Source organism: Dermacentor variabilis, chromosome 6, assembly GCF_050947875.1.
Source record: "Dermacentor variabilis isolate Ectoservices chromosome 6, ASM5094787v1, whole genome shotgun sequence".
Lineage (NCBI taxonomy): Eukaryota > Metazoa > Arthropoda > Arachnida > Ixodida > Ixodidae > Dermacentor > Dermacentor variabilis.
In genome coordinates this window covers 18,634,222-18,648,153 of record NC_134573.1, presented here as the reverse complement: position 1 = coordinate 18,648,153, position 13,932 = coordinate 18,634,222, and the positions used below count along the sequence as shown (strand labels likewise).

Here is a 13,932-nt window from a genome sequence, read left to right as displayed (position 1 = left end):
TTGGATGAGGGAACAAATGCGAGGGGATGACATCTTAGTTCAAATCAAGAAAAAGAAATGGGCATGGGCAGGGCATGTAATGAGGAGGGAAGATAACCGATGGTCATTAAGGGTTACGGACTGGATTCCAAGAGAAGGGAGCATAGCAGGGGGCGGCAGAAAGTTAGGTGGGTAGATGAGATTAGAAGTTTGCAGGGACAACATGGCCACAATTAGCACATGACCGGGGTAGATGGAGAAGTATGGGAGAGGCTTTTGCCCTGCGGTGGGCGTAGCCAGGCTGATGATGATGATGGTGGTGGTGGTTGTGGTGGTGGTGGTGGATTGACTGTTATAGAGTAGGAAGAAAAATTTCATTCTGTCCCGGTAATGCCTTATTGCAAGGTTTTCCAGTTCTGCAGCTTCTAGAAGAGATGATGGGGATGTGCGCCAGCTGGACGAATTGAAAATAAACCCTCCTGCCAAGCTGATAGTGCTTTGTAATGTCATTGAACGTGTGGAGTGAGTCGTTTTGGAGCCCTGCATCCGTGTTTGCGTCTGTGCCCTTGAGTGGTTTTTCCCCGGCTTGTTGGGTAAGTTCACGCGCATGGGCGTGGGCCAGCTCGTTCGCGTTGGGAATGATGGGGGAGACCCGAGGCCACATGTGGGCCAGGAACCAAGTGATGACGTGGGGGGCGACGCGCCTGCAGTAAAGCAGGGTGTCCGCCTCACTCTAGACTGAACCCGTGGCGAAGGCCCTGACCGCCAACTGAGAATCCGTGTAGACCTGCAGTCTGCTCCCGTCGCTGAGGGTGTGGGCCACCGTGACCTGTTCCGCAAGTGCTGGGGACGAGCCACACACCGACACGGCGCTAAGGTGGTTGCCCTTGTGATCTACAACGGCCGCCACGAACTGGTCGGACGAGCCATATTGGGCAGCGACGACGAACGAGACCGACCGTGGATCACCGGCAACTGATCCGAGAAGTGCAGCCGCCTGGCCCGGCATCTGCTTACATAATGTTGTGGGCGCACGTTGCCTGGGAACGACGAGACCATGATGGCCTCCCACATTCCAGCGTCAAGCGCACACCACCTATCCCTGACGGCAGTGGGGTTGCAACCCAGTGCCTCAAGGATCCTCCTCCCTACAGGCGAGGAAGAGAGCCTGACAACCTGGTGTGCCTTGACAACCTCTTCGAGGGTGTTGTGGACTCCCAGCTGCATGAGCTTCTCTATGCTGGCGCCCATGGGGATGCCAAGCACCTTTTTGATGCTCTTGCGTATCAGCGCTTCAAGCTTTGCCCTCTCATATCCGTGCCAGCGATGTGTGGCAGCCGTGTACGTGATGTGACTCATTAAGAAGGCGTGGTACAAACTAAGGAGGTTGTCTTCCCCCAGCCCTCCGCGACTGTTAGAGAACCTAGTGATAAGCATGACCATTTTGTCTGTTTTGGTGGTGATACGAGTGATCGTTTGTCCATTACTACTGTTTGCCTCGATCAGCATATCGAGTATGCGGATGACCTCTACCCTGGGAATGACATGCCCAATGGCCGTGCGAGTGGAGATGTCAACTTTTCCGAGAGGGACCTGCCCTTTGGGGATGTGCCCCCTCTTTGCTGGTCGATACAAAAAAAGTTCGGACTTCGACAGGGAGAGCTGGAGCCTTGTGCCATGCCCATGCCCACGAAGAATTCCTCCGTACAGCTCAGGGCCACCTGTAGTGATTCTGTAACTCTGCCTTCACTGCCGTTGGCGTAAAGAGCGTGATTAATGCCGTCCACCTCGGAGAGATGCGCAGAGGGGCCGTGCATGGCGATGTTGAAGAGAAGTGGCGAGACGACCACCTCCTGAGGGGTGCCCCCCGCCCCCCGCTCGAAGGAATCGGACTTTACCTCGCCCACCTTGAGAATCGCGCGCCTGCCGCAGAGGAACGAACTGACAAACCCATGGAACTTAAGCCCAAGGCCCATGCCCGAAACTGAATCAAGGACGTGCCTATGCGAAATGTTATCGAAGGCTTTTTCAAGATCCAGCACTAGGATACCCCTGATGTCTTGGGTCTCCCTATCGATAATGTGGTGTTTAACGAGTTTCATGACGTGCTGAGCTGACAGGGACAGGAGAAATCCCACCATGTTGTAGGGGAAGAGTTTGCGTTCCTCGATGTACCTAGATATCCGGTTATGAATGACATGTTTCGCAACCTTTCCCTCGCACGAAGTGAGCGCGATTGGTCGGAGGTTGTTTAAGCTGGGGGTCCGACCTGGTTTTGGAATGAGAATTACCGATGCCAGCTTCCAATTGTCCGGGACGTCACCCAAGTTCTACATGCAATTGATCTCATCGGTTAACGTGGTGATGGACTCTTTGTCGAGATTGCGAACTAGCCTGTTTTAAATGCCATCCGGCCCCAGGGCTGATCGGCCGTTAAGGTTAAAAAGGGCTTCCCTGACCTCATTTTTAAAGAAAGGAGCATCCAGGTCCTCTTTCTCGAAGCCCCAGTAGCAGGGGTAATCTGCATAACCCGAGGGTAGACATCTGTCCGTCAACGACTAGATAATGCCTTCCACTGTGGAGCCCTCCCGTTTGGTTTTATGCAAAATCCTATCCATAGCTAGTCTCTGGTTGGACTTGAAGGTCGATTCATCTAGGAGTTGCTTCAGGTGGTAGCACTGGCCTCCAGCGCACATTTGCCCGTCAACCGAAATATAAATATCATCCCACTGTTGCTGAGTGCGTGTGCGACAGTGTTCCTAAGTGGTGCGATTGAGTTCAGCTATCCTCTTACGGAGTCTACGATTGAGCTGTTGCCCCTTCCCCTGCCCTTGGCCTCGAGGAGGTGGGTGAGACGACTGTCCATTCTGCCCCCCTTGAGGTCCTTGTGGGGATCGTCTTGGTGGCAGACTCGACGTCCCTTTTTAATTGCAACAACCATTTGTTAAAGTCTGTGTGATCTGCTGTCTTTCCCTTCGTGATTTTTAGAAAGAGGTCCCAATACGTGACCCGAAATCGCTACCCAAGTTCTCGTGCAGGTCACTCCACAAGGTTGGCTCCACGTACCCCCTTGACGAAGGTGAGATTTGGCGTGGAGTCCCTGGTGATCGAAGTGCCCATTCTGGTGGGGAAGGACGGGTCTGTCAAGAGTAAGAGCGCATGATCGGCAGCCAATTGCCAGAGGTCGCTCCTCTTTGCGGTCGACGGTGGGTGGCCCCATTCGCAGTGCGGAGCGTTGAGGTCACCCGTGACCACTGAGCTCGATGCCAGCCCCGCAGCCTTCGCCACAAGGGACACGAAGTGGTGTCTTTGGTCCCTGGAAGAACTGTATATGTTGAGAATAAAGATGTTGGATTTTAGCTAGGCATGGGGAACGATTTCAATTAGCGAACGCACGACCTTGCTATGGTCTATGTGCATGGAGTGTATGACAAAAGAACATCGTTTCGACACGAGGAAGCAAATGCCACTCCTGCCCACGGCAAAGATGGAATGAGCCCTGTAACCTTGCAGTGAAACTGTCTCTCTGAGAATTACTGTAATAAAATGATGCGCAGTTTATGCTCGCGTGGACGAACAAACTGCTGCAGGACCACCCTTTTCAGCAAGAACCCGGTGCAGTTCCACTGCCAGAATAGGAATCCTTTATCCTGACTCGCCATGTTTGGAAAACTTTTGCGTGACCTTGCTTATAGGGTTTATAAGGGCTTGCTTATTGCGTTTGAAACCCTGCACCTCTGAGGGTAGACCATTTCTAACCGCGCCCAAGGAGCTGGGAATTGACTTCCTGAGACCGACCCTTGTTTCGAGGGTGTTGACCCTGCTCTCGAGGGTGTTCACCACCAGTTCTATTAAGTTCATAACTGAGCCTTGGAGGCTGTGTACTGACTCACTGACACTGACAGGTGTCCTTCATGGAGTTCCTAATCTCGCTTTGGAATTCCTCAAGGTCCCCTTTTCCCTTATCAGGGGTTGTGAGGGCCCACTTCTTGGCGGAGCATGCCAGCACCGGCGCCTCTGCGACGAGCTTTCTGGGAGCCGGCGCGGGTGGTACGGACAACCATGACTTGCGAAAGGACTCGAACTCGGCTCAGCTGCTGCATAGCAGTGCTGAGCTGCGTGTTCTCCTGCTCTAAGTGAACGACTCTAGGATTGCTCTGCTCTGACAGCGAACCCTAGGCTACCTTTGGAGGCTTCTGCTTGACTCGATTAGCCCAGCTGGTCTCCTGGATCCTGACCCTCGAGCAAGAGCGCCCTCTGGAGTGGGAGCATCCTCTGGACCGGCTGCAGCAGCCAGCTGGAGTGGTGGAGCGCCCCCTCAAGGACGCCCTGAGCACGCTCGGATCATGTACTTGGCAGCTGGACGTCACCTGCAGTGCAGGTGTTTTCTCGGTGCACTTTTGCTGCCTCCTTTTGCAACAAACGACGTAGGGCACTTGGAAGCGTTGTTTGCAGGCCTTGTCCACCATGAGATGAGGCCCCCCGAAGAGGGCGCACTTGGGCAAGCACTCACGGTGTTCGCCGGGGGACCCGAGTCCACATCCCTGCAAATTGTTTTCTCCAGGGCCGGGCACACATCAGCGTGGTGACCCAGCCTCCCGAAGGCGTAGGAAAGGTCCGTGTGGTGTCTGTAGAGCCTGCAGCAAAGCATGCTGGCACCGCACATTCGTAGTTCAGCGCTTTGAGTCTGTCGAAAAGAATGACGATCGTGGTGGTGTCCTTGATGCGTTTCATATTGAGGGCCTTGGGATTCCTTGGCTGGGCAATCATGTCATGCAGCTGGTTGTTGTCAAAGTCGAGGTCGACGCCTCGCATGATCCCCTTGCACATGTTATCCGGCGCCGCCAAGTACGAGTTGACTTCGTATAGAGTGGGCCCCACGAGTAGAGCTTTCACCCCCGCGTGAGCGCGGGCGTTCTTCTCCGTCTGCATGCTCACAACAAAGATGTTTTGGGCCACATTGTGGCAGACAATGTTCCCCTCCATTTCGGCCGGGGCAAGCTGAGCAGCCATGGCCAGTGCCTGGGTCACCTTGATCTGGCTGATCCTCCTAACGTTCATCCCGCCTCTGGGGCGGACGATGATCTTAATGCGCTATCTCGGCATGCGGGGAGCATCGATGCTGCGGCGAGGCGTTTCTTGATGCCACCGTCGGCGAGGGTGTGGGGTCTGCCACAGCCGCTGCCACATTATGTGGAACTTGCCCGACTGCTGATGCCAGGCTGGCTTCGCAACGTGCGCTTCGAATTGGCCGTGCTCTATCTGGACTGCAGGCACTCCTCGGGAGGGATGTCCTCCCCCTCTACCGTCACTTACATGGACATTCTTGGGAGTAGTGGGTGCTCGGCGGTGTGCTAGAGCTAGGCCTCGTCGATGCGCCTTCTCCGGGAAAGCAGGACTGGTCGAATAGGCTTAGAAATCGTGTAGCAAGGTCGGGGTAAAAAGTCCCGATAAATGGCGAAGTGACCACCCACTGGCAAGAACGTGGTGTCGGTGTGCCCCTCAAGATGAACTGCGTCGAATGGTGTGGAAATTAGCTGAAGATTAGTTGTTTTTTTAACCGAAAACATTTACAAAAACGGGAGCCGATGGTTGCGCATCCGCACTAGTCGGCTGGAGTCTGCTAGCAAGGAATTTTTTCAGGCAAGCTAAACTAATAAAAAGAATCTGCAGTGAAGACAGCGATTATATCCACCATCTAAATGACCTTAAAACAACGCTAGAAGAAAGAAACTATCCCCAGGTTGCTCTCGATAGAGCTTATGATGCCGCGTCAAGATTGGAGAGACAGTCGGAATTGGGGGGCGAAGAGACAGCCCACACTGGAATCTGACAGACCACCAGCCTTTATAACAAAATATTCTAATGCACTCCCAAGCATAAACAACATCCTAAGAGAATACCACCCAATATTATAAAGTAACGAGCATATGAGAAAAGCGTTCCCGGATGTACCCAGGGTTACTTATCGCCAAAACAAGAACTTTAAAGACATGTTAGCGCACGCAAAAGTCAGCCAACGGCATTCCCTCGTAATAAAAGCATGCTGTCGCACTAGGTGCAAGACCTGCAGCCACCTTCAAAGTGACATTAAAATTAAGAGCACCGCAAATAGTTATACACATGAAGTCAAATCTAGCTTCACTTGTACATGTTCGGATGTGATTTATATGCTTGAATGTTCCTTCTTTTTTTTCTTTTTTCTGCCTTTCTTCCTTTTATTTATTTATTCCATGGCAGTATTTTCTTTTACATACTTTTCTTTTCACGAGCCCCGATTTCTGCCGCTACTACTATCATCTCTATCAGAGGCACGATAGCCCACGACCACCAGCGAAACAGGTAATAGAGGGGTGCTGTGCACGCCATTGACACATTGCTGACGGATGGCCGTGTCACCAGCCTTGTGCACAGCACTCCTTTATTCACAATTCTACATCCTTGCCGCTAGCACACCTTCACTCGTTGTCGCACCCACCTGCCTTACCCCCTCTCCTCTTTAGAAGAACCCTACCTATATATACTGTGACGAGGAAAGCATATGGCGCCTTGAAAAAGACAAGTCCACTTGTCGAAACGTTGGCTCCCCCTTTCACCTTGTTCTCATTTTGCTCATCATAACGTAGTGTAGTATAACTAGTCCTAGTTTACTAGCACAGTAGAACCTTGTTCATATGTTTTGGAAAAAAAATGCGATGAAAATCGTACTAACTGGGAAAACCTATCATAAGAAGCCAACAAAGACACCAAGGACAACACAGAGGGAGTTACTTGTATTTACTAACTGAATTAAAGAAATGATAAATTATTGGAATTGAAAGTGGATGAAAAAAAAGAACTTGCTGCAAGTGGGGAACGATACCACATCTTTGCATTACGTGTGTGATGCTCTACCAATTGAGCTACCATGTCTACCGGGAAAACATACCATCCGAAGTAACTAAAAAAAATTTTTTCACTTGACCATTGTTGACACCTATGTAATGCGAAGCGTTGCGTGGATTATTGTGGCACTAGACGCCGACGTGCGTCAAGCCGGTGGTGCTCCACCGGCCCGAGACTCATTTTGTTGTTTCCCTATCAATGGCGTTTTAAGAGGGCCACAGGAAAAAAAAGGAAATCAAGCTGGTGGGTAAAGCCAGATGCTGCCAAAATGAAACGTGATGGCCACATAGTGCCACCTGTATCAGAGAACGGTTGCGCCTTGGGATTATCTCCTACTAAAAGCGTGCAGTAAGCTACCGATGGTAGTATGCACCACGTGCTGTAAAACGGATAGCTGAAGATAGTTATTGCTGTAGGTTTGGTGGCGGTAGATGTGAATGTGGCGTGCGATGACTCCGGAGGTTTGCTGGTACCGAAGTCAGAAGCTAAGTGAGCGCCGGAATTTTCACGTGAAATGGGCAGGTAAGTATTGCACGAAGCTGCCACGACAAGCAGCTATATACTCTTCTCAATTGCGAACGCCTTGCACATTTTCTTGTTTACCTAAAATCCAGTGGCCGGAAAACGTGTGATGCGATCGCAGTCTGGCAACATACGTAATGTTGGTACTGAAAAATCATGTTTTCCTGGAACCTATGAACCGGTAAAAATCTAGCGTAACTCGGATGGGTCATTTTTTTGTTTTTCGATTGCAAACATTGGTGCCGTGAAAACGTACGTAACGGGAATGCATCAACGAGGTTCTACTGTTTTTATGTTTGCTAGTATTTATTTATAGTACTAGTATTTATGTTCACTAGTATTTATGTTTATGGTAGTTCAACACATGCATAATGCGGATGTAGAGGGTTTGGCTTTAAGGAGCAACAAGTTATCTTTTTTTGCACTTTCATTTCACCTTTCCTCATTATCTTCTACATTCCAGTTTTAACCACAGTTAATTTCACCAATGCTTTCCTTGGCTTCATTGTCTGTAAGCTTTATGTGGCCATATTTAACAAAATCAAGCCTGTCGGTTCCCCTTCTTCTCTCATTTATTCCCTACTATTGTCATTTAAAAATTATGTTGCAAAGTTGACCAAAGTGAACATTTCACGTTGTTACACTAGAGGCTAGTTTCGACGAAACCTCCAGTCGAAATTGTATATATTCAGACTCTCAAATCAGCCAAAGATGATCAAGTCTGACAAATAGCTAAAGTTCATTCGTCATTTCAGACAGTGCGTGGCATTGTTGGTAGAATAATTCCAAGGGAAAACTTCAACAATGTGTAAAAAAAAACTGTTGATCGAATTGATCAATTTCAGTAGGCATGATAATAAAAGCGTTGATAAAAGGGAGGCACTCCCTGTGTGTTGTCTACTTTGCGCTATTGAAAAGAATTGCAAAAAAAAAACACACACACACACCAACTTACTCTGCAACAAGTTCATTTTTATAATGTAGACTGGGACTGCCTAGCTGCAATGAAAGTCTTCTCTGAACTGTCTTGTGAGCGGTATTTATCTGTAAGGTTGGTTCCCATTCAGGCCCTTTGTTGAACCTGGCCCCCTGTGCTGCGCACAAGGGCACAGCAGCCACAGGTGCACGCAGTGCTTGCACTTCACGAGAATTGTCTTCACGGGGTGCGCAGTGCATTACTATTTGCGTCAGCCTTCTTGCTCCGCTCTTAGTTGCCTCTCCACACACTAGCAGGTAGAAATTTGCTCAATGAAAAGCTTTTTTACATGTGAAATTATGGAAGGCAGATGTTGTGTTGTAGGCAAAGGCACACTATTGCTATTCTTAATTCAGTATTGATGAAGTAAAACAAGGCACTGACCACAAAAGATTTTTTAAACTTGACATTTCGGCTCCAACAGAGAAGTCTTGTTCAGATTTGTGTGGGAGCCAAAAAATCTTTCGTCGTCAGTGTCTTGCTTTATTTCATCATGTTCCAGCCCAAACCAAGAAAATTCCATCTCACTCTCAATTTCATTTTAATTCAGTATTGCATTTGTCATCATCAGCCTATATTATGTCCGCTGCAGAATGAAGGCCTCTCCCTGCGATCTCCAATTACCCCTGTCCTGTGCCAACCGATTCCAACTTGCACCTGTGAATTTTCTAATTTCATCACTCCACCTAGTTATCTGCCATCCTCCACAGCGCTCCCCTTCTCTTGGCACCCATTCTGTAACTCTAATGGTCCACCAGTCACCCATCCTATGCATTACATGGCCTACCCAGCTCTATTTTTTATTTCTCTTAATGTCAATTAGAATATTGACTATTCCCGTTTGCTCTCATATCCACATCACTTTCGTCCTCTCTCTTAACATTACGCCTAACGTTCTTCGTTCTGTCACTCTGCGTGGCCCTTAACTTGCTCTCGAGCTTCTTTGTCAACCTTCAAGTTTCTGCCCCATATGTTAGCAGCTGCAGAATGCATTGGTCGTACTCCTTTCTTTTCAATGATAATGGTATGCTTCCAATCAGGATCTGGCGATGTCTGCCATATGCACACCAACCCATTTTTATTTTTCTGTCAATTTCCTTCTCATAATCAGGGTCCTGTCACCTTTGAGTAATTGACCTAGATAAGCATACCACAGAACACCTATACAAACTTAGAGAAGGGAAACTGTACCTTCCACAGTGCTACGGAAGTAAGCGTAGCGGTGGCGTCGTGAACTAAAGTATGGGACCACAGGTGGCGCTGTACAACAGGAAACGGAAACGGGGTTTTGCACACGCTTTACCAGGTGTTCTGTGGCTTTACTGGGTTTCTGGCTGCTGCGCCTCGATCGTGCTCCCGCCAGTTTGGTTGCTGTGTGGCAAACGTAGCGCCGACATATATATGTAGGCGCTACGTTTGCCACACAGCAACCAAACTGGCGGGAGCACGATCGAGGCGCAGCAGAATACATGTAGTGCAGAGTCATATCGAGTTAAGGCACACTCTGAACTGACTTTTAAGGGCATCCCGAGCGGTTTTTCGTTTATTACGCCGCCGTTACCCCGAGTTGTGCCGCCGCACTACAGCTGTTGCATTTCGTGTAGGGCTACTGACAGAATGCGGTTTCCAGGTGGCACGATGGCCTCGACTGGAATAAACGCACACGACACCAAAGATTGAGTAAGCCTGAAAATATTTTATTTGCATTTTACAAGTACAACAAAAAGCACACCTCTACGCATCCACACAAACGCGGTTACATAGTCAAGAACATAGTCAAGAAATGGCTCATTAATAAGGGTAGCACAAACGCACAAGAAAGAAGACCTAAGCTACAAAACGTGCGGTCGGCTGCTAAGTATAATAATTTCCCTGTCACCGCGTGTCACTTTTATACAGCATCTTTACAGCACTACCAGGCCCTGTAGTTTGGCGGAAAGAACGCAACAGCTTACGGCCGTCAGCTGCCTCTTCCTTACGGGTGTCATAATTATCCTAATCTCCGCATCAACGTCGTGCAAGTCTGCATACAGGCATCTGTATCTGAACCATATGTGCCAGCTTAATACATGTGTAGTGAAATTATGATAACCACTGCGTCTTATCAAACGTATTGGTTTTGCAAATGTGCATTACAGCTGACGGAACGACATACTGTAAGTGAAGCACAAGAGAACAAGGACAAAAGGAGGATACAACACTTGAAGAAATGAAGAATTAGTAGGCGTACAGCAAACAAGAGATGACGGAGAACACACAATGATGCATCGGGTGTTCTGTGACATCGGTTTGCGTACTTACGGTGTTATGGAGATCAACGGCATAAAAACGTACCTTCAAGCGTACTCCCTCAACCTCCGCCGCATTCATTATGATAATCAATGCCTAAACAAAATGAGGCACTATGTTTTGCCAAGAGTAGACCTCTTTACAGCAAGTCTATGTAATGACTCGCAGACGAAACCAGCATGCTTTCGAAAATGTTTTACCGCCGTAGTATTCGAATGCCAACGGCCAGGAAACACATCGATACCAATAGGCTGTCGGCGGTTAATCAAGTACAAAAACCTTGACGCTATGATTAAAAAGCAGCTTCAACAATCAAATTAAAAAAGATCAACTGCCTATTTGCCTGAGGTAACAAAACATCCTTAGACACCTCGATTGTTTATGTCAATGGTTTGTGTAAAGTAAAAAATTCAGCATGTTCAGCGCCCCTAGCAGAAAAAGCACAAATTGAAGTATTCGACCAAATTACAGTAGCTCCACTTGCGCGCTTACGCTGAAACACGCCTCGATTGATTTTTCGCCCTCTGTGGCCATTTGTTGAACTTGAGGGTGTGCGGGGCCTGAGCATACTCCTTCAGAGACTCTAGAGGCTGACTGGCGATCCTGAACTCTTGTTCCTTGCCAGGCTATTGAGCATTATCTTTGTCTTCTGCATGTTAATCTTGCATATATTACTGTACACATATGCTCAGTGTCAGTAATATCCTACTCACTTTTCCTAACAAATTGCTTGTGTGTGAATGTGCTGCTTTCATTGGAGTCAACTTTCTTGAAAAACATTTTGTTTTAATTCAATGTGCATATGTGGACTCAGTGTCTGTTGGAGTGCAAGCAGCATCAGTGTGGCTTCCATCTGATGTGCAGCTGTCAAGCACGGAAGATTTGAAACTTCCTTTCCTCATCTGAATGGTAGCGACAGCTGCTGACAGATGGGCAATAAAGACATTGTGCAGAAACCATTGATAAATAATCATCAAAGTCATGTGATAGTTTCCCAGTATATACCTGCAGAAATATGCTGCTAGGGGACACTTATTAGTTAATTCTGTTGGTTAATGCCACAAGGTGACCTTGCACCGGCTGAGGAGCGGCCCACATTAGCAGCCCACATTAAGGCTTTTCCAAGGACATGCATTGGCGTCATCACAATTGGCCCACCAACCTTTGGTCACACTGTTTGCAGTCCACTTTACTCATCCCGAAAACCTAAAGGGGGGAGCCAGCTTTGCTTTAAGAAGTGCAATGTGGTGAAGGGAACCTCATAAATATGCAAAGACCTATTGCAATAGCAGGGCCAACTTTAACTTGCACTGGCCAAGCTTTGTTACCCAGTGAAAAAATAGTCGCCACTGCACCCATCCATGCATCTTGTGGGACTGCGCGATTCCTCTGCAGGTTTGATTTCCATGATTGATAACTTCCACCCTCTGGATGCTGTAATCACCGATCAAGGCAACAAGAACTTTGTGTACCTGACTGAATCTGGTGGGACACCCGAGAAGCCAAAGGTGAGGTAAAAATATTACACCTCATTTGCTTAAAACCTCACTAATTCAGGCGCTTGTAATAGTGACCTTGTAGTGGTGAATCAGTGCAGAAAGGACATGAAAAATTTGCTTGTGACCAAAAAGCTCTGTGAGTATAATGTAAATAGCTATGTGATCTTGAGGTTCATGTGTGTGACTCTGGCTGCAGAATAGTGTTTCAAGATTTTGTATTAGAAGAATGCACGGATCACGCCAATCAAGAAATTACTGACCCAACAGAGATACTAGTGCAAACGGATGGTTAGGTTCATACTTGACAAAACAGCACTAACACAGATAGGGACAAAGAGATTGTGCCACATGTGAGTATTTCGGTTTATTGGCATAATAAGGTTACAAAATCTGGGGTACACTTACAAATAGAGATCCCAGAGTTAACAGACTGTAAAGGGGACCTCTCATTAGTATCATCTAGAAAACCTTAATGCAGAGCAGCTATAGATAACTACAAAAAGCATCTTATTACAGCACAACTACAAGTTTATTCATAAAAATATATTTAAATGTAGTATATAGTATTACGATATCATCGAGCGATGCTCAAGGGACGAGCCGCTGCGAGAACGACGACGAAGTGGGTCTGTGCCTTTGGCGCGAGTGAGTGGCGGCCTGGCGATCTGGCTCCAGTGTAAATAGCCTGTATATAGCCTCTTTAATCTGTGTCTTTCCACACGTAACATTCTGGTGGAGGTCGGCGATCCCCATCCTGACCACGGAACTCTGGAGTGGTCGGTACATCGAGCTTGTCACCATGCCTCCCGGTGATGAGACCGCCTCTGCAACGGCTTCAGCTTGTCCGACTGCTCCAATCATCACGGTTGCCCAACATCGCGACCCTGGTGTGTTCTCTGGCCTGGAGGGAGAGGACGTTGACGAATGGCTCAAGCTCTGTGAACACGCCAGTGCTAATAACAGGTGGGACCCAACGATCATGCTTGCCAATGTCATCTTTTATCTCGGCGGCACCCCACGCGTGTGGCACCAAACGCATGACGACGAGATAAACAGTTGGGACAGTTTCAAAGAAAAGCTCAGGGAACTGTTCGGCGACCCCATTGGGCGCAAGGCTGCTGCGAGAAAGGCTCTTGCGTCTCGTGTTGACATCTACAGAGCCATACGTTTCATACATCCTCAATGTCTTGGCTCTCTGCCACAAAGCTGACGATACTATGTCTGAAGCAGATAAAGTGTTGCATGTGCTAAAAGGCATCGCCGACAATGCTTTCAGTTTGCTTGTTTTCGGCCATGTCTCGACTATCGACGCCATCATCAAAGAATGCCGTCGCCTTGAACAAGCTAAAAGCCGCCGTATCACACATCACATCACGCGGCTACCCAACACTGCTGCTACGTCGACATGTGAGGGTCAACCGTTTCAGACCACCCCCTGTGACGACGTAACTCGTATTGTTCGCCGTGAGCTCGAGGCCACCTGTTTGCCAGCTTTCTCCGCGACACCTCCCGATCTACAGGCAACCACGATTGCGCTGATTCAGGCCGTCGTCAGAAAGGAATTTGAGAACATCGGTCTCAAATCCGTGTGTTAATCGTCTACACCCACGGTTCCACAGTTCTCTAGCAGCCCTCCTCATCCCCGGCAGTCCTTCTCTGCCACATCTACCCGCAACCCGTCCGAATGGCATACCCCTGATGACAGGCCGATCTGCTTTCACTGCTGTCGCATCGGCCACGTCGCTCGTCACTGCCGCAACCGATGACCACCACCTCCTCGGA

The 13,932-nt window shown here is 48.5% G+C and overlaps 1 protein-coding gene across 10 annotated transcripts in view; it reads left to right on the top strand.

Annotated features, from left to right (window-relative positions):
• The window catches only part of Tmem43 (Transmembrane protein 43), a 183,924-nt gene that overhangs the window by 133,724 nt on the left and 36,268 nt on the right, over positions 1-13,932 (top strand). For all 10 annotated transcript variants that reach the window (XM_075694857.1, XM_075694856.1, XM_075694853.1 and 7 more), the window contains one exon: positions 12,047-12,159. In XM_075694857.1, coding sequence (XP_075550972.1) covers positions 12,047-12,159 — 113 coding nt within the window. The remainder of the gene's footprint in view (positions 1-12,046; positions 12,160-13,932) is intronic.